Genomic DNA, 18,914 nt, shown 5'->3' with positions numbered 1-18,914 from the left:
CTGGTTTCGAACTCCTGAGCTCAAACAATCCGCCCGCCTCGGCCTCCCAGAGAGCTAGGATTACAGGCGTGAGCCACTGCGCCTGGCCAAGAAATACTTTTTTTAAATCTCATATTGAAAATGAAGGTATAATGTGGGTACAGGATTACCATAAGAAAGCATACCTATAGACTCTATAATTCAATAAACAGTAAAGTCATTATATGACAACTTAAAGCAAAAGAAAGGTGAAGGATCTAAAGCTGCAGAATTTAATTCCAGCAAAGGATGGTTTGGTAAGTTTAGAAAGAGATTTCGCTTTAAAAATGTCAAGATGGACCGGGCGTGGTAGTTCATGCCTGTTATCCTAGCACTCTGGGAGGCCAAGGCAAGAGGATTGCTTTAGCTCAGGAGTTCAAGACCAGCCTGAGCAAGAGTGAGACCCTGTCTCTACAAAAAGTAGAAAAATTAGCCGGCCATGGTAGCAGGTACTTGTAGTGCCAGCTACTCAGGAGGCTGAGGCAGGAGAATCACTTGAGCCCAGGAGTTTGAGGTTACAGTGAATTATGATGATGCCACTGCACTCTAGCCCTGCTGACAGAGCAAGACTCTGTCTCAAAAAAAAAAAAAAAAAAAAAAGTCAAGATAATAGGAGAAGCAGCTTCTGCTGACCAAGAGGCAGCAGACGAATTCCCAGAGGCCATTAAGAAAATCATTGAGGAAACCAGGCACAGTGGCTCATGCCCATAATCCCAGCACTTTGCAAAGCCGAGGGAGGAGGATCACTTGAAGCCAGGAGTTTGAGACCAGCCTGGGCAACATAATGAGACCTCCCATCTCTTTAAAAAAAATAAAAATAAAAAATCAGCCAGGCATAGTGGAGCATGCCTATAGTCCCAGCTATTTGGGAGGCTGAGGTGGGAGGATTGCTTGAGCCCAGGAGTCTGAGGCTGCAGTGAGCTATGATTATGCCACTGTATTCCACTCCAGCCTGGGCGAAAGAGTGAGATCCTGGCCTTTAAAAAAGAAGAAAAAAAAAAAAAAGCAATCCAATGAGAAAATGGGCAAAAGGCATGAAGAGATATTTCATCAAAAAGGATATACAGATGGGATGGTACAGATGGTAAATAAACCCATGAAAAGATGTCCAGTAACATTACCCGTTAGGCAAACGCAAATTAAAATCACAATGACATATCACTACACATTTAACAGAATGGCTAAAATAAAAAATAATGGTAATACCAAATGCTGGTCAGGATGCAAAAGAACCGGATCATTCACTGCATTAATTATGGTTTTCCAGAGAAATAGAACTGATAGGGGAGAGAGAGCAGGAGAGAGGACTGGAAAATGTCCTTCAATGGGTAAATGGTTAAACAAAGTGTGGTACAACTATACCATGGAATACTACTCAGAAATATAAAAGGAAAAAACTATCAATACACGCAATAATTTGGATGGACCTCAAGGGCACTGAGGTGAGTCAAAAAAGCCAATCTCAAAAGGTCACACACACTATGATTCTACTTATATAATAATCTCAAAATAAGAAGTAAAGAACAAATTAGTGGTTGCCAAATACTAGGAATGGTGGGTGGGAGAGGGATAGCTGTGACTATAAGGGGGTGGCACATGGGAGATCTTTGTGGTTATGGAATAGCTCTGTACTGTTGAGGTCATCGGTAACCTTGATAAGAACAAATGGTGGTGACCTGATATAATTAACTTACCTATCCTTACCAAAATATGAGTTCCACCATAGGAACAATATTTGTATGTTTCCTTTTTTTTTGAGACAGAGTCTCGCTTTGTTGCCCTGGCTAGAGTGAGTGCCGTGGCGTCAGCCTAGCTCACAGCAATCTCAGACTCCTGGGCTCAAGCAATCCTTCTGCCTCAGCCTCCCAAGTAGCTGGGACTACAGGCATGCGCCACCATGTCCAGCTAATTTTTTCTATGTATGTATATTTTTTAGTTGTCCAGATCATTTCTTTCTATCTTTTAGTAGAGATGGGGTCTCGCTCTTGCTCAGGCTGGTCTCAAACTCGTGACCTTGAGCAATCCACCCGCCTCGGCCTCCCAGAGTGCTAGGATTACAGGTGTGAGCCACCACGCCCGGCCAATATTTGCATGTTTCATGTACCCTGGAACAGTCTGGCAATTAACATTCAGTATTTGTTGAATGGATGAAATTTCTGAATGAGTCAACATATAATTGAGTCTGGTCATGTTGGTCCCCATTTTGGGGAGCTCCCCACTGACTACAAGTCAGATCCAAACCCTAAACCACCCCTAATCTACCCCATCCAGTTTTATCCTCCACCATGCCTCTCTTCTAAATTGCTGGCAATTCCCTCAAACTGTCCTGTTCCCTCTGTTTGTATCCTTATCCCCTTATTTTTTGGCCCAGTGAATTACTCTTCATCCTTGAAGGCTCAGCTCAAATGTTCCCTCCTCTGAAGGGCTTCTCTGACTTCCAGGCAGTCAGCTTTCTCCTTCATGGTGCACCTGGTAGAAGCCACCACTACGGCACACATTATATTGTTCCTAATGAATGTCTCTCCATCCAGGCTGAATATTCTTCCCACAGAAAGGGAGGTCGTATCCTAGTGCTTAATACAGTGCCCCATGCTCAAGTCAGTACTTAATGAGTCCTAAAGCCTATTTCATCTAAAAGTCCTTCATCTGAGATGAAGTAACAAGTAACAAAATTTTTGATGAATTTTACCTCTTCTCTTTAACTGTTGACCTTCAGGCTCACGATCGGTGGAGCTAGACAAAGTGCAAGCTCAAAGGTGGAAAAGCATAGGTAGGGAGTGTTACTCTCTAAACTTGCCTGAAAATTCAGTTGGCTGAAGTAAAAGGCTCAAGAAAAACATGGTAAGGCTTAGGTCCAACTTGTGGAGGTATTGACTTCCAGGCTAACAGTGCATTCCCAGTCCTAAAGGAATAAACAAGCCCACTAGCTACCTTTAGGTGGGTTTCTAACAAGATGGCATATAAGGAAATGAGGGGGGGGAGTCCCTTCACCTTGAATGCTGATGGTCTGACTGCCAGCCCAGAACATGAGCAGAGGGACACTCATCCATCCCACCATAAGTAGAAATGATGGGTCCTCATAAACTCATGGGGTTGAGAAACTGAAAGCAAATAAAATAAAACATACTGGGCTCAGTCTGAGGTTTTGATGACATTTTAAAGCACTCTGTCTGAACCCTATATTGATGGAGCTTTGGTCTCTCTGTTTTAGGGTAGTGACTCAGGAAGGGGGTGAGGGAGGAAGTGGTTGACCAGCTCACACTAAAAAAAGACCTGGGGCTACAGTCCCATATAAAGAACTAGCTAAGACATTCAGATCTGTCCCCAACTCTTCCAAACTCTCCCCACCACCTCCTACCACCCACATCTAGCAAGGTAGAATGAGGGGAGGGAGGGAGGAGAGGGCAGAGTCCTCAGGAACCACTGAACATCTAATTGTACCAACATCAAGTGATTTGCAGATGTTCTTTACCAGTCCAGACTCCTCATCATGAGAATTCAAGGAGTTCACAGTTTGTATCTAAACCACCTCTTCAATCTCACCTTCTACCTTGTTCCTCCATGTCTTACTTATTTGGGAAACATTCTGTATGTGTACTCCCATGCCTGGGCCTTTGAACAGACTTTCCCTGTGATATTATGATCTATCTATCTATATCTATACATATCTCATCCACAGTTCCTGCCTCATAACTCCCATAGCCTTTGGTATAGTCTTTTGTTATAATGTTGGGGTGCTTTCGGTCTCAGTCCTTAAGAAACAGAATCTCTCTCTCTGATTTTCTCCTGCCCTCCTCCCCAAGGCAGGACTATAATCCGATTGTGGTTCATAAAACCCTCATTCCAGAGAGGGCCCTGCCCCATACCCTGGAGGAAGGAATGCTATATGGAAGCCAGAAGAATCTGAACAGACAGGCCTTGCTGGGTTTCCCCAGTTAGTCTATCAGTATTAGATCATACCCTTTTTCTCCAATTACATTTTGAGATGGTTGTTCATGCTTCAACCATGCCTATCCAATGAATCTACCATAAAAGGCCCAAGAGGACAGGGTTCAGAGAGCTTCCAGAAAGCTGAATACATGGAGGATCCTGGAGGGTGGTACACCGAGGCAGTGTATGGCAACTCTGCACCCGTTCTCCCACACCTTGCCCTATGCATCTCTTAATCTGAATCCTTGTCATATCCTTTAAAATGAATCAGTAAATGTAAGTGTTTCCCTGAATTTTATAAGTCACTCTAGCAAATTAATCAAACCTGAAAAGGGGTCATGGGAACCCCATCTTGAAGTCAGTAGGTAAGAAGTTCTGGAAGCCAAGACTTACAACTGGCATCTGGGGCGTGGCGCAGCCTTGGGAACTGAGCCCTCAACCTATGGGATCTGACACTATCTCCAGGTAGTGTTAGAACTGAACTAGAGGATACCCAGCTGGTGTCCACTGTAGAATTAATTACTTGCTTGTTGGTGGAGAAATAGGCCCATACATTTGGTCAAAGAAGTCTTCTGTGTTGACCGTACTTGTTTAGTGAGAGAATAGTAAAAAACATACATTGAGTTTGCATTTTTTTCCACACTCACACTCCCGCCTTGGAATGTCTTTTCCCACTGGTATCTGTCTGTCAAAGTCCTATTCATCCTACAAGGTACCAATTAAATACCATCCTTTCCATGAAATAGTCACAAATGCTCTGAATTGTAAGTAACTGCCACCCTTTTGGTGTTCCCTTAGGCCTCTGGTGATACCTGTGCAGTTACAGAATTTACTATACTCTGTCTTATCTTATAATTCATTGATAGGTATCTATCTCCTCTACTAATCTATAAACACCAAAGACAAAGGCTGATTCCCATTCATAGCAGGGTGCCTCATGCATCTAGCAAAGCACCACACACAGTTAAATGCACTTCTATAGTATGGTGACTAAAGGAGCAACTGAAACAATGCCAGGGGCCCATTAGGGTAATTCAGCAAACAATTTGAGCACTTGAAACATACTAAGACCTGTGCTAAATAATAGATGGGTCACATGCTCCCAGGGTTCAACATACAAAGGGGAAGAAAAAACATTCAAACACATTCACACTCTGTTCAGTATGGCAACGGGAGTAGAAGCAATGTGTAAAGTCAATGCCTCTTAAAATTTCATGTGTACAGAATGTAAGAATCACCAGATTCTAGTTTAGTGAGTCTAAAGCAGGACCTGAAATTCCACATTTCCAATAGGTTCCCTGGTGATGCTGATGCTACTGGTCCAAAGACAACACTGAGTAATGAGGGATTAAAGTACAAGGGAAGAGGGAGAGAGTACCAACACTTGGAACGATACGAGAAGCCTGTCTTCAGACAGATGGGACTTCACACAACCCCCCACTGTGACAGCACAGGGTAAAAGAAAGAAGATGGCATGGGTCCCTTGGGAATAGAAAATGTGAAAGGAGCCTTGAAGCATGGATAGGACTCTGCCTGGCAGATGTGAGCAGATACTCTAAGCCAAAGGAATAGTAGAGCAAAGGCCCAGAAGATGGAGAACATAGGTCATGAAGAGACAGCTGCCTGATGCAGGAGAAGACCATGGGCAACTAGGGGAGGAGAGCAGAGAGGAGCCAAGTCTGGAGGACTTTGAATATCAAGAATATAGCTGGAAGTCCTAGAAAAGTCACCCGAGAGAGGTTGTCAACAACAACAGAACATTCTTAAGCTTCTCCCTCTTACATCTGAGACAGCAGTGAAGTGACGGATTTCTATGAGCAGCTTAGAATAATCAGAGATTCAGTTAAATCAGCAGTCCTTTCCTAAATCCTACCTAAAACTAGCCACCACCTGCTGCTCCTGCATTCCCATTACCCCTCAGACCAGCTTGATGACTTAAAGTAGTAGGCCACATACATGGAAAAAAAGACAAGCTTTACCCAACATGGAGTAGAGGTACCTTTTAAAACCACCATGAGCTGAGAAGCTTTGCTTTACTTCCTGCTTCTCTGACAAGTTTCTAATATCTAATTTTCACGGTGTGGAGAATAGAATTTCCTTCAAGAACAAGCCAGAATTAGTGTCTCTTGTTCTGGTCATTATCATCATCTCTCCTAAATAGCAGAAGGGAAAAGTGCAAGTGAAATCCTGTGCTCTTTCGTGAACTGTGGAATAAGCATCCTACTTTTCTATACTATAGGTGCACCCCTAACACCCCGCCCTGATTCTTTATCCATAAATAAATAATTATTGCTTGGCTTCATGCATTCATTCATTCACTCATTCACAAAATATTTACTGAGCCATACTGAACCATGCAAGGGATTATGCTGGGCCTGGGTGGCTGTCTCTCTGACCTCATGTCCTTCCACTTTTCTCCTTGGTCACTCTACTCTTACCATGCTGGCTTCTTCCTGTTTCCCTAAAATACCAAGTATGCTCTGAACCATAAATAACTGCCACGCTTTGGTGTTCCCTTAGGCCTCTGGTGATTCCTATGCAGTTACAGAATTTATCATACTTTGTCTTGTCTCATAATTAATTGACAGGTATCTAGCTCTTCCACTAATCTATAAAAACCAAACATAGACACTAACTCCCATTTACAGCAGGGTGCCTCATGCATCTAGCAAAGCAGCATACACAGTCAAATGCATTTATATAGTACGTGGACTAAAGGAGCATCCCAAACATAACGCCAGGGGCCCTTTAGGGTAATTCAGCAAACACTTCTGAGCACTTGAAACATGCTAAGAACTATGCTAAATGATAGATGGTTCATATGCTTCAGGAGTTCAACACACAGAGAGGAAGAAAAAACACTCAAACACATTTACACTCTGTTCAGTATGATAAGAGGAGTAGTAGAAGCAATGCGTAAAGTCAATGCTTCTTGAACTTTCATGTGCACAGAATGTAAGAATCACCAGATTCTATTAATAGCTCAGTACCAAGTATGCTCCTGCCTCAGGGCTCTGTGCTTACTATTGCCTCTGCCTAAAATACTCTTCTCTCAGATATCCTGCTTTATTTATCTCCATAGCACTTATCAGCACTGGACATTTTCCATCTGTTTGTTTATTGTCTGCACCCCACTAGAATGTAAGCCCACACTCACAGAGGCTTCGCCTACGCTGCTCACTGCTGCACCCCCAGCATTTAACAACAGTGCTTGGCACATGCAAGGTGCTCACATATCTGCTGAGTCTACTGTTGAATGAAAACGAAATGGGAAGGGGCCGGGCGCGGTGGCTCATGCCTGTAATCCTAGCTCTCTGGGAGGCCGAGGCAGGCAGATTGTTTGAGCTCAGGAGTTCGAAACCAGCCTGAGCAAGAGCGAGACCCCGTCTCTACTAAAATTAGAAAGAAATCAATTGGACAACTAAAAATATATAGAAAAAATTAGCTGGGCATGGTGGCGCGTGCCTGTAGTCCCAGCTGCTCAGGAGGCTGAGGCAGGAGGATCGCTTGAGCCCAGGAGTTTGAGGTTGCTGTGAGCTAGGATGACGCCACGGCACTCTAGCCGGGGCAACACAGTGAGACTCTGTCTCAAAAAAAAAAAAAGAAATGGGAAGCCACTCAGAGCAGAACAAGAGCAGAGCTAAGCCTGAAGAAAAACAATCTGTTAACAGCACAAGGATCATTCCCTAAAGGGTCTGTAAGAATTCTCTCAACATGCATTCCTGGGTTAGGTAAAAGGTGAAGAGGATCTCAATTAGGACAGTGGTTTACTGAGCACCTATTATGTAGACATCTCAGTAAATAATTCAGTCACAGCCCTACTCTCATGGAGTTACAATGCTATAAACAATTATGTAATTGCTACTGTGATAAGTGCCACAAAATACACATAAAAGAGAGGGTGAGCCAAAGCCAATTCCAGAGTTTCAATCATGCATGACTAGATGGACGGTGTGCCATCTTTCCACAAAGGAAACAAAAGAAGGGATGGTTTAGAAGGGCAAGAGGATTCATTTTGGACAAAATTGAGGATCCATAGCACAAATGGAAAGGCAGGTCTACCAACTGAGAGCAAAATAAGGGGTAGAGATATAGATTTGAAAGCTATTAGTAATTTGTAGACTATGCCAACGCACCTCTACTTGGAAGACATGTTAGCACAGAGTGTTTTGCTGGTCCTCAGGATAGCTACATCAAGGTTACAGGACATTTAGATTTTTTAAAACAACAGAAGAAAAATAAGCTCACAACATGTGCGCATCACTTAAATACGTATCTCTTAGAAGGCATTCCTTTTAAGGAGCCACTTGAAGTGCAGCAACAGGGCTGAGCTAATACAATTTGGCTCTTAGCAGCTGAGGCAGCATACTACAACAAATGGAGAGTAGGAAAGATAATTCCTTAGTATCAAATGTTTCTGATCAGTAGGTTTGGAAACAGAGATAAATTGTTTTTAGTGTCTACAGAGTCACAAAGCACTATAAGCAACCTCACTTGCCCACCTGATAACACGTCTTCTTGAGCTTATTATCTCTCTTTTTTATTGCAATAAAATATAAATAACAAAAAATTTACCATTTCAGTCATTTTTAAGTATACAGTTGGGTGGCATTGAATACATTCACATTGTTCTACAACCATTACCACTAACTATCTCCAGAACTTTTTCATTTTCACAAACTAAAACTCTGCATCCATTAAACAGTAACCCCCCAATCCCCTCTCCTCCCAGCCTCTGGCAACCACCATTTTACTTTTGGTCTTTATGAATTTAGCTACTCTTGAGACCTCATATAAGTGGAATCATACATTTGTCTCTTTAACAACTGGCTTATGTCACTTAGCATATGTCTTCAAGGTTCATCCATGTTATAGCAGAATTTCCTTTCTTTTTAAGGCTAAATAATATTCCACCGTATGTATATGCCATATTCTGTTTATCCATTCATCCATTGATGGACTCTTGCGTTGCTTCTACCTTTTGGCTATTGTGAATAATGCTGCTATGAACATGGGTGTACAAGTATCTGTTCTTGAGCTTATTTTTTTGAAAAGCATTTTTGTGTTCTGATCAGAGATTCAGCACACTCTGCCCACACATACCACTATATTGGGTCATATTTGAACTACTGATCCGCTACTTTGCCTGCCAAAGCCCAAACTCTGACCCTTACTTTCAAGGACCTGAACAGAGACGGTCTGTTCTACTTGAACATAGGAGCCATCATGGTCTCCTCTGGCCTGCCATTTTGCAGGCACCTAAGCATCCTCAGCTTCAATTGAGACAGAAGGGGAACATAGTGTCTTTAGTTAACACTTTAGAAACATTCTGCTTCAAGTTCCAGCATAGCTACAAGATGAGATGCAAAATTTAACAGTAACTTCTCCTATGTCAGTTATTCACTTACCAACCAGCACAGTCCCATAATCACCTGCAATAAGCTGGAAAAAAAGTTCTTCACTTCAGGTTCATCTGTACTCTTTAACAAGAGATGCTCCCAATTCCTAGATACTGTGTTGAAACCACAGGAGTATACATTGGGGCAATAAAAGAATTGTTACGTACTCCAAAAACCTTAAACTTTACAAAGGTTGTATCAGTATAGGACAGAGGTCAGTAAACTATAGCCAAGGGATTTAGTTCATGCTTGTTTTTGTGAGTAAAGTGTTATTGTAACATAGCCACACCCATTTGTTTATGTATTGCGTATGGCTACTTTTGCACTACAACATCACAGAGTTGAGTAATTGCAACTAAAACCATTATTATCCACAAATCCTGAAATATTTACTGTCTAGTCCTTTACAGAAAATGTTTGCCAACTCCTACTTCACCCACCTTAGTTCACCCCATTTTGTCCCCAACTGGAAACAAGTGGTGATATAATTAGTTATTTGAGTATTCCTCCTAAGGTCTTCCTAAGCTAACCTCACAGAAGCTAGCTGGTTCCATGCCAAAGAGGCAATGAGAGTGCCAATACTCAAAAAGTCTAAAGTAGAAAGGTAGACACCATGCTTGTAGTTTAGGAAGGGCTGGAAACACACTTTTAGAAAAACAACGTGTTTTTATTTTCTACCAACCAGCCTACCAGCTAAACCAGGGGCCAAGGTGTAAACAATGGTGTCTCATGTAATAATAACAAAGGAACTGTATGCAATAAGAAACATCTTCAAACATAGGCTTCCTAAATTCACCCAGTCAGATAGCCGGTCAAGCTCCAGAGCCTCAGGGTGAACCCAATGAATGTTGCTTGCTTGGTAACAGATTTTCCAGGCTGTACTTCCAACTCTCTTTTCCCACTCATGTTAGGCAGCATCAAGCTCTCATCTAATTGGTGTCCAAATTTAACAGCATTACTCACACCATAACTTGAATAAGAAAGAGATCAAAACTGAATTTTGATGAATATGAAATTCATATCACAAGAACTCTGCCCCTCAAGGAGCATATTCTTTCTTTCAGTTCTAATTGCTCATTAAAAAGAGAAAAGGCTGAAGATGAACCCAATTATCTGAAAAAAGTCAACAGAAAACCCTGGGAATGAACATTATTCAGATACACGAGTTTTCCAATACAATGTCATTTCAAAATCAGAGAGTCGAGAATTCATATGTCTATAAGACTAGCTGAGGAAGCCTGCATCTTTCTTCTCTCTTGAAATAGAACAGTGGTGTTGCATCTGGACATTCATATCACTGTGCTCCATGCTCAAATATGACTAAAGATGGCTTGTTCCCTACTCTGTTTCATACCATCAGCAGGGCAGGTAAGTAATCTGACAGAGGATGTAAAAGCATCGCTTCCACCAATAAGCAGCTGTGTTAGGTCTCAGTAATATAGCTTTGTGCCTTGGGCAAATCCCTTAATAGTTCTAAGCCTGAGGGTTTTTTTAATCTGTAAAAGGAATGGCTTTGATAGAGAACCTCTACTGCTCCTTTAAATATGATTATTCTAGCTCTATAATTATCCCTGTGTAACTCACTACACCACACGTAACATACAAATGGCATGCATCAACAAGCCCTTACTTCATTTCCTGACATCTCCTCCACCTACTCTTTCATCACAAAGCCAGTGGTGACAACAAATTGGGCAAGATTCCAGACTCCAATGTGTAGCTCTCAAAGCCAGATTCAGTGACAATTGTATGTGTGCATTTAGTGGGTCAAAAGGAAATACTCTAATACTGTGCCTTTCACCCATGGAAAAGACATTTCTTCTAGAGGTTAAATTCTCAGATCCAGGTTAAAAATCTCAGCAGGGGCCTTGGGAAAATGCTGAGAAGACTGATGCCAGTAGATCTTTCAGGAATCATTTATCAGTGGTTGTAAAACAGTGTATGTGTATACATAGGAAACGCCACTCTCCTCTAAGCTTATAAGTTTATAATACACAGCTTTGGTGGCCCCATTATGCTCTCATAAATATAGAAAAAGAAAATGATTATGTGAGGTGAGGGGAGAATAGAAATATAGGAACCTGGTGGCTCCAGATCTTATGACTAAGAACACTCATTAAATCTGAGGAGTCTGCCCAACTGGATGGACCCAGATTAACCTGACAACACTGCCTAAGCCTTGGGTTCCTGGCAGCCCAGAGGAAAGGAGATGAAACCAACCATTGAGAAGAGGGGATGAGAGCCTCCATGAATGCAAACCGCTCTACCCAGACCAAGCCTTATGCCATAACTTGCCAAGAAGTCTTGGACTACTATTCTCCTAACCTTTAACACAAAGTGATTTCCAAAGAAAAGGGCCATGGACTTTTTCTGATAATAGGTCCAAGTCACCAAAGATAGAGAATTTGACTTTTTAAAAAAGCTAATATATTATTCTTTTCTGTCATATCTCTACCTAACTATCCAACAGGCTCCCAGGGAATTTAAATTTCAAATATTTCCAAAAAGGAAATTAAGTCTAGATTCAAGTGTTGGCAGTGAATTTTGAGAATGTGGTATGCCTACTAATACTCACTTTCACACTATCCCTAAAACTCCGAAAGATAGAAAAGATGACATGTTGTTAAGGATGAGCACAGTAGACCTGAGGTAAAGTCACATGGTAGCAGCTGAAATCAATTCAGTTACCAACAGTGACAGAAGATGCAAGCAACAGGAGAGCGTGAAAGAACATCTGACCCTGCATATGGAGACTAGGAGTCTAGTCCTAGTTATACCTAATTCAATCTGTGAGCTTGGACAAGTCCCTTCGCTTTTGGGCTTGGGTCCCCATCTATAAAATGCAACCTATTTAAGTAGAGCAGGGGTGTGCAAACTCTTTTAAGGCAATGAACATTTTGTTCATTTAAAATCATCCAGCCAGGCATGGTGGCACACGCCTATAATCCTAGCACTTTGGGAGGCCAAGAAAGGAGGATCACTTGAGTTCGAGGCTGCAATGAGCTATGATCACACCAAGGTACAAACAGTCCAGGCAACAGAGCAAGACCTTGTTTCAATCAATCAATCAATAAATAAAATAAAATCATCTAAATTTCATCAGAAGCTAAAACAAATTCAAAATGGTAGGTTGAAAGCATGCATTTATCTCCACTCCTAAAAACTCCATTAAATTATTATTTATTCTTCACATATACTACTTACTAAGCATTTACTACATGATTATTTGAAGTATATTAACTAATAGAATCCTCAACACTCAAGTAGGTGATGAACCCCATTTTACAGATGAAGAAAATGAATCACCAGCGCTTAAGGAAGTTGCTCAAGTTTTCACAGCTAATCAGTGGCAGGACCAGAATATAAATCTAGGCAGTCTGACTCCAGAATCTGTGTACTACTCCTCCTTAGACCAATGATCAAGGAAAAGCAAACCTCTGAAGGAAAAGAAGAAGAGAGAGACAGATTAGAAGAGTCAACAAAATTTTAGAAGATGAAAAACAAACGAATGAGTAATAACTGACCTAGATAGAGAATACTGAGTGTTGCAGATGGCAGGACACTGCAGAACCCCCTCCAAAATTCAACCATTGGAGGCACCAGTTTCCTCAGAAGATGCTAGCATGAGGAGGATCTGAAAACAGAAAAGTACTGGTCCCCTCCCCAGGCAAGCAACTGCTCCATCACTGCCCTAGCAGAAGACTGAAAATTTACTCTTTGGATAGGATGAACTAGAGACTCTAGACTTGGATAACCAAGGCACTACTGAAGACATGGAAGTAGCACTATTCACAGGGATTAAGTGAAAGTCTTTGCATACAACAGGGAGAGCCCCCAGTCCCTTCCCGCCATAAGGTCCCCAGAATAACAGCCAGACTTATACAACTAGGAAGAAGCCTGAAGGAAGATCTATGGACTCTGAACATATCCCATGAAAAGGATAAGCCCATCACCCTACAGCCATGGCTCTCAGAGTGTAGTTTCCCACCAGGAGTAGTATCACTAGGGAACCTGTCAGAAATGTAAATTCTTGGGCCCAGGCCAGACATAATGAATCAGAAATTCTGGGGTGAGGCCCAAAACCAGTATTTTCACAAGGCCAAGAGTTGATTCTAAAGCCTGCTAAAGTTTGAGAACCACTGCCCTACAGGGAGGCCCACTATAAACCAACCCACACCAAAAAGCTTCCAACCAGCTTTTCAGTGCCTGTTTATTTGAAAAACAGACGGGAATCACCAGATATTTTAGGAAAGACTCTATTAAGAAAAAGAGAGACCAAAACAGATTTCACAGAGCAGCTCTGGTAGGGAGTATGTGCCAAAGCCTGGTTTCCTTGCCTTTTCCCGGCCGCCACCCTCACATTGCTACTGAGTTACTCCTCAGGCTATACAGAATAGTTTTAAAACCAATGAAATAAATGCTATCTACAGTCCTGTCCAGCTCTAGCTTTGGCCTTTATACTGGTCCTTATGTCCTAGATCCTTGAAATTAACACAGCAATTCAAACTGGACCCTCTCAGTTGAACTATGTCAGATAATTTACTTGTCCTTTTGAATGAACAAAAAGGATTTTAGTGGAAAAATCATATAAGCATTTTTCTGCTTCAAGTTTGCTATATTCTGTACTTGCATCAGATGCAGAAGCAAAATGTACTATAATACTTTAATTTATGTAGAAGTATCTGTGACTCTGCCATGTCCTTTTTTCTTCTGTCTTACCAGCTTTCCCTGGCTCACCCTTTACAGACTAAATCTTAATCCAAAAAATCTCCCCTATTACTGCTTTTCACCAGTCTCTTCTCAAACCAAGTGTTTCCACCACAACCAGATCTTTCTTTTAGTGGCATCGACATCTATCACCATGTAATCACTGTTGACAGAAACTTCTCATTTATTTTTACTTCCTCTGCCTCCTTTAGTCCAGCTCAGTTTTCTCAATCCTCTTGGTTCTCCTCACCCATCAGAGAAGACCCTGCCCCTTCTTGGGCCATTTCACTCCTCTCCTAGAAAACCAACCTCTGTACCTGCTCTTGATCATTGAAGGTAAAAAGCAAGAAAAAAAAAAAAAGAGAGAGAAAACCAACCTCCGTCAGGAGGCACTTGGAGTGATGAAAAAATTTTGCCAGATATAATGCAAAGAATACCACAAATTTTCTCATTTAACTCTCAACACTAATACTGCAAATTAAGAATCATCCCTATTTTTACCTTTGGAAAACCGAGGCTTAGTGAGAGATTAAGTAATTTGCTCAAGGTTACAACTAGGATTTTAATCCAAATCCTTCTGTCTCCAAAGCCATACTCTTAACTATCCTACTCTACCACCTCCAGAGGTCTGACTCAAATATGTGGAAAAAGAAAAGTTCCCTTAACCACATAAAAATTAGAAAAGCAAACAGATCTCTGAATAGTGCTTTGTTTTGTTTTGTTTTTTTAAACAGGGGATCACTCACACATGCTGAGAGCCTTCCAGCCAGAGCCCAACAGGGAACACCACTTGCAGCATCATCTCCCCAACTGGAGCACATGGCTCAGCAGCACAGCTTGCGTCTCTAGTAGGAAAGGACCCAAAGCACAGGAGGAAAGGTGGCTCTTATGACCAGAATGCTGCTGGGGAACAGGTGCTCAAGATATCTTCCCTTCTTGATGTCAGCATCCCTCTCTCCACACAGCCCAGCCACACAGCCCAGCCTCTGGGACCTTTGTCGTAGTGGTGGTGGTTGGTGCCTTCCAATGTGGGGCAGAGTACCTTCCCACCTCAAAAATTTCCAAGATCAAATTTTGAAAGCTCTTTAGAGACAAAGTAGTAATCTAACAATCAAGGGCAAGCAATGACTTCTAAGGAGAAACCTTCTGTTCTACAACAGCACAGCCAACTTCGAGGGCCACAAAGAAATGTCTACGATGACAAGAGAAGATGCTTCAGTGGTGCATCAGAATGTAGAGCTAGCCACCGCCCCTTCCTCCGTAGAGGGGCTGTTAAGTCCATTTTCTCTTTTCTGTGAGACAGAAAAGGAACGCGGGCACCCCAATGTCTCCCACTCCAAGGGCCTAAGCAGCGCACCTCTCAACCTTTCCTTCCAAGGGCTGAAAGGCGGTTCCTCTTCTCCTCCCCACTCGGCCCCAATCACCCTCTCCTACTCGGTCCCTCTCCAACCTTTTCCCTCTGCCCTTCTCCCCGCTCGACCGCCTTTCCCCTGTCCTCCGCCCCTCTTCTCTCCCCGCTTGGCCCCTTTTTCCTCAGTCCGCAGCTGCAGCCCATCCCGCGGTACCTTGAGCGTCACGTCGCACAACTTGCCCTGCCGCCGGATCTCCTCCATGACGCCGTAGCCGCGACTAGGCAACTCGGACACCGAGAAGTGCACCAGGTCCTCCAGCTCCTCCGCGCCGTCCTCCACCATCTTCCCCGGCCGCCGCAACTGCGCAGGCCTGGCCGGCCGGCTCCACACTAACCAAGGCGGGGCGAGGGAGCACGCCGACAGCCGCTCAGAGCGCGGAGCTGGAATAGGACGGGCCTGCGCGGCCGCCGTAGTGGCAAACGCCTCTGCGCCGGAAGCCCTGCTGCCCCGGTTCCTGGTTCATAGGCAGCCGGTCTTTCCTCGCTTCCCCGACCTTGGCTCCGCGCATGCAGCTGCTGCAGTCTTTCTAGATTAACAGGCCCCATCTCTCGTCTTCTCAATTGTACCATGACCTTACCCGTATCCTAGAAGTAGGACCTCGGACTTCGTTTCCGCCACCCCCAACACTTCCGGAATGCCCGGAAGGGGCCCGTTGCCATGGCGACTTTGTACACAGCCAGGCGGCCTTGCGTGGAGAAATCCAGGTCGCGTGCTGGATTTGGGTATCTGCAGTTGAGGCTGTCGCGCTCTGGGAGCTCCGCTGCCTCGCGAGTGGTGAGCAGGGGCCGCGCGCCAGTGGGGGTAGGGAGAATAGAGACCGGAGAGGGGTGTGCGCCCGGACGGCTGACGGTGGCTGGGGCCGGAACAACCGCTCTATTCGGGAGTTCCTGGTTTGGCTCGCTTCTCTGCTAAACCCAGGCGTAGTAGGGCGCGACGTTGCGGAGGCCCTTTCAGCCTGGCCGCAACTTGAGGTCTTTGGAGCTAATGTTCCTTGACCCTACGAGAGTCCCACGTCGCGCCCAGGACACAGAGGACATAGGGGGCGTGAGGCAAGGGGCCAGAAGTCGTCTGGACTCTTCTGTACTCGACAGTTTTCGAACTGGAGGGGGCTTCGGGATCACCAGTCCGAGCCCTTCGCTTTACAGATGAGGAAACATCTCCAGAGAGGGACGGGAATGGGCTCAAGGCCTACTGCCGCCCAGGCTCCACACAGGGGTCCAGCACATTGGGTGAGAAAAAAAAAAGGCTAGTTTGCCAAGATCCCAGACGTGTTCAGCCCAAGGCCAGGTACAGCTCGACCCTATATTTTGGGTTCAGGTGCTGCTGCTGCAGTTGCGGTAACTGTAAGGGTTCCCCTTCAGAACTCCTGGTCTGGCAGGAGAGCTGGAAGGTAGGGACCTACCTGGTGCTTACTGTACCACCAAATGCTCCCCCTCTTCTTGTCAAGCTTTGAAGATTGCTTGGTGGCAATTCTGTTCATTTCCACCCCTAAAGTGAGGAAACCGGGGGCCTCTCAGCACGGAGGTCTCCTGGTGACCTTTCAGAGTCTCACTTTGTTATACTGCAAACATTTAAGGGTGGTTCCCAAAATAGAGAGGCCTTCACCATAAAGTCTTGAGGGGGAAAGACTCTACTAAAGGGAGGGTGTGATGAGGGACTGAACATGACTTCTTGGGCCTGGAAACCAGGTGTTCTCCTGGAAGGGCTGTGGCCTCTGGGGTTGGAGGTGGTGTGGGAGGAGAGTGACATCATATGCCCCTTGGGACTTTCTCAGTAGTGACTGAAGATGGACCCACACATGGAGATTCAGCTGCCCTCTGACTTCCAGCCATGACCATCACCACCAACCACCATTTCTTGAGCATCTTCTCTGTGCTGGGCATTATTCTGGACATTGTGGGTGGATTCAAAAGAGATAAAAGGCACAGTCCTTGTCCTCAAGCAGCTTGTAATTTAATTTGGGAGCCGAAACCCACTCAAATGAAGCGGCATAAAAACAGTAACAAGCAGTATTCCAGTAAGTGCAAAATGGCATGGGGTCCCTAAATGTCTTGGTGTTGAGAAGCTTCTGAGTAGCAGGCTCACAGGAGGGATGTGGTTCTTAGGGAAGGCTTATTGTAGGTGGATATGGCTCCTGGCATGTTTGGAGCCATGGTGTAAGCAGGGGAGGGACTTGGGATGGTTAGTATACATGGAGTGACTGCACGTGCATGTTGGCAAATTGTAGGACAGAGAAGAGGCAGGCTCAAGAGGGAGGGCAATGCTTTGAGCTGGCCTATACTGCTTTGTTGATGGGCAGGGACTTTAGCGAGGGAGGGTTGTGCACCTGCTCCCAGAGCTCCCCCTCTTCTTCATGGTCCCTTTAGAGGGCAGCCTGGGTGGCATCTGAATTTCCCCAGGCAGGAGGATGGGCCTTGGGGGCTGGTGTGAGGAGTGGTTCCCAGAGCTTTAGAAATTGAGTATCAAAACACACTTCCCGCAAAAGAGTGAGACTCTTGTCTGAAAAAAAAAAAAAAAAACCACACTTCCTCTAGTCCCAATTTCCCAATAGCATAGATCAAAATGAACTTGTAGGTGTTCTCTTCAGTTTGGGATTCATGTGAGAGCTGTTTGTGTTTATTTCCAGAGCTAAATTTTGCAGGCAAAAATTTAGGAGTTAAATTGGACAAGCCATTATCCTTGCTCACCCCAATATCTTTCAGATTCATTTTCTAAAAATCAAAAGGTCTGAATGATCCTATAGTGGCTAGGAAAAGACTTCCATGAAACAATGACTTGAGGAAAGTGTGAAATGTACGCACATTCTGCAATAGGCAAATATGTAAGTGCTATATTTACTTATTTAATTTGACATCTGAAGGGCTTGTAACAAGTGTCAAGAGTTTTGTTTCATCCACATCATTGAAACTAAGCTGAGAGGGCAGGACCTGTCTCTATTTAACTTGCTCTTATAGGCCGGGCATGGTGGCTCATGCCTGTAATCCTAGCACTTTGGGAGGTCGAGGCAGGAGGATCACTTGAGCTCAGGAGTTCAAGACCAGCCTGAGCAAGAGCGAGACCCTGTCTCTTTAAAAAAAGAAAAAAAAAGTCTAACTTACTCCTGTAGAGATACTTAATACCCCTTAATGATAGCTGATATAATTGTGAAAGGAAATCAAGTGGTCACCACAAGCTGTGTCTGGAAATATGGAAGGACATGAATATTTTAAAAACCTAAAGTAATTTTTGTCAGGTCACACTTATTTAACCTCTCAGATAATTACATGTAAAATGTTACTGCTCTTTGTTTATTTAGTGTGCTTTTTATAAAAGCAAAATAATTTAATTCAAAGAAGAAATTGCTATAATGCATGATTTTTTTTTTATCATAAACGTCTTAAAAGTTAGTTTTTGGCCAGGTGCGGTGGCTCACGCCTGTAATCCTGGCTCTCTGGGAGGCCGAGGCGGG

General features: G+C 43.8%; 2 protein-coding genes across 2 annotated transcripts in view; one reads left to right on the top strand and one right to left on the bottom strand.

Moving 5' to 3' along the window:
- Nucleotides 1–15,807, bottom strand: part of KLHL18 (kelch-like family member 18) — a 73,537-nt gene extending 57,730 nt beyond the window's left edge. Inside the window, exon 1 of the mRNA XM_012638697.1 lies at nucleotides 15,620–15,807. Within this exon, the coding sequence (XP_012494151.1) occupies nucleotides 15,620–15,748 (129 nt within the window). The 5' untranslated portion in view covers nucleotides 15,749–15,807. The remainder of the gene's footprint in view (nucleotides 1–15,619) is intronic.
- A 1,446-nt stretch (nucleotides 15,808–17,253) lies between these two features.
- Nucleotides 17,254–18,914, top strand: part of KIF9 (kinesin family member 9) — a 55,158-nt gene continuing 53,497 nt past the window's right edge. Inside the window, exon 1 of the mRNA XM_012638105.1 lies at nucleotides 17,254–17,483. Within this exon, the coding sequence (XP_012493559.1) occupies nucleotides 17,297–17,483 (187 nt within the window). The 5' untranslated portion in view covers nucleotides 17,254–17,296. The remainder of the gene's footprint in view (nucleotides 17,484–18,914) is intronic.

Source organism: Propithecus coquereli, unplaced genomic scaffold (assembly GCF_000956105.1).
Source record: "Propithecus coquereli isolate 6110/MARCELLA unplaced genomic scaffold, Pcoq_1.0 Scaffold1, whole genome shotgun sequence".
NCBI lineage: Eukaryota > Metazoa > Chordata > Mammalia > Primates > Indriidae > Propithecus > Propithecus coquereli.
The sequence above is the reverse complement of the archived record's forward strand: the minus strand, read 5'-3'. Positions and strand labels throughout refer to the sequence as shown.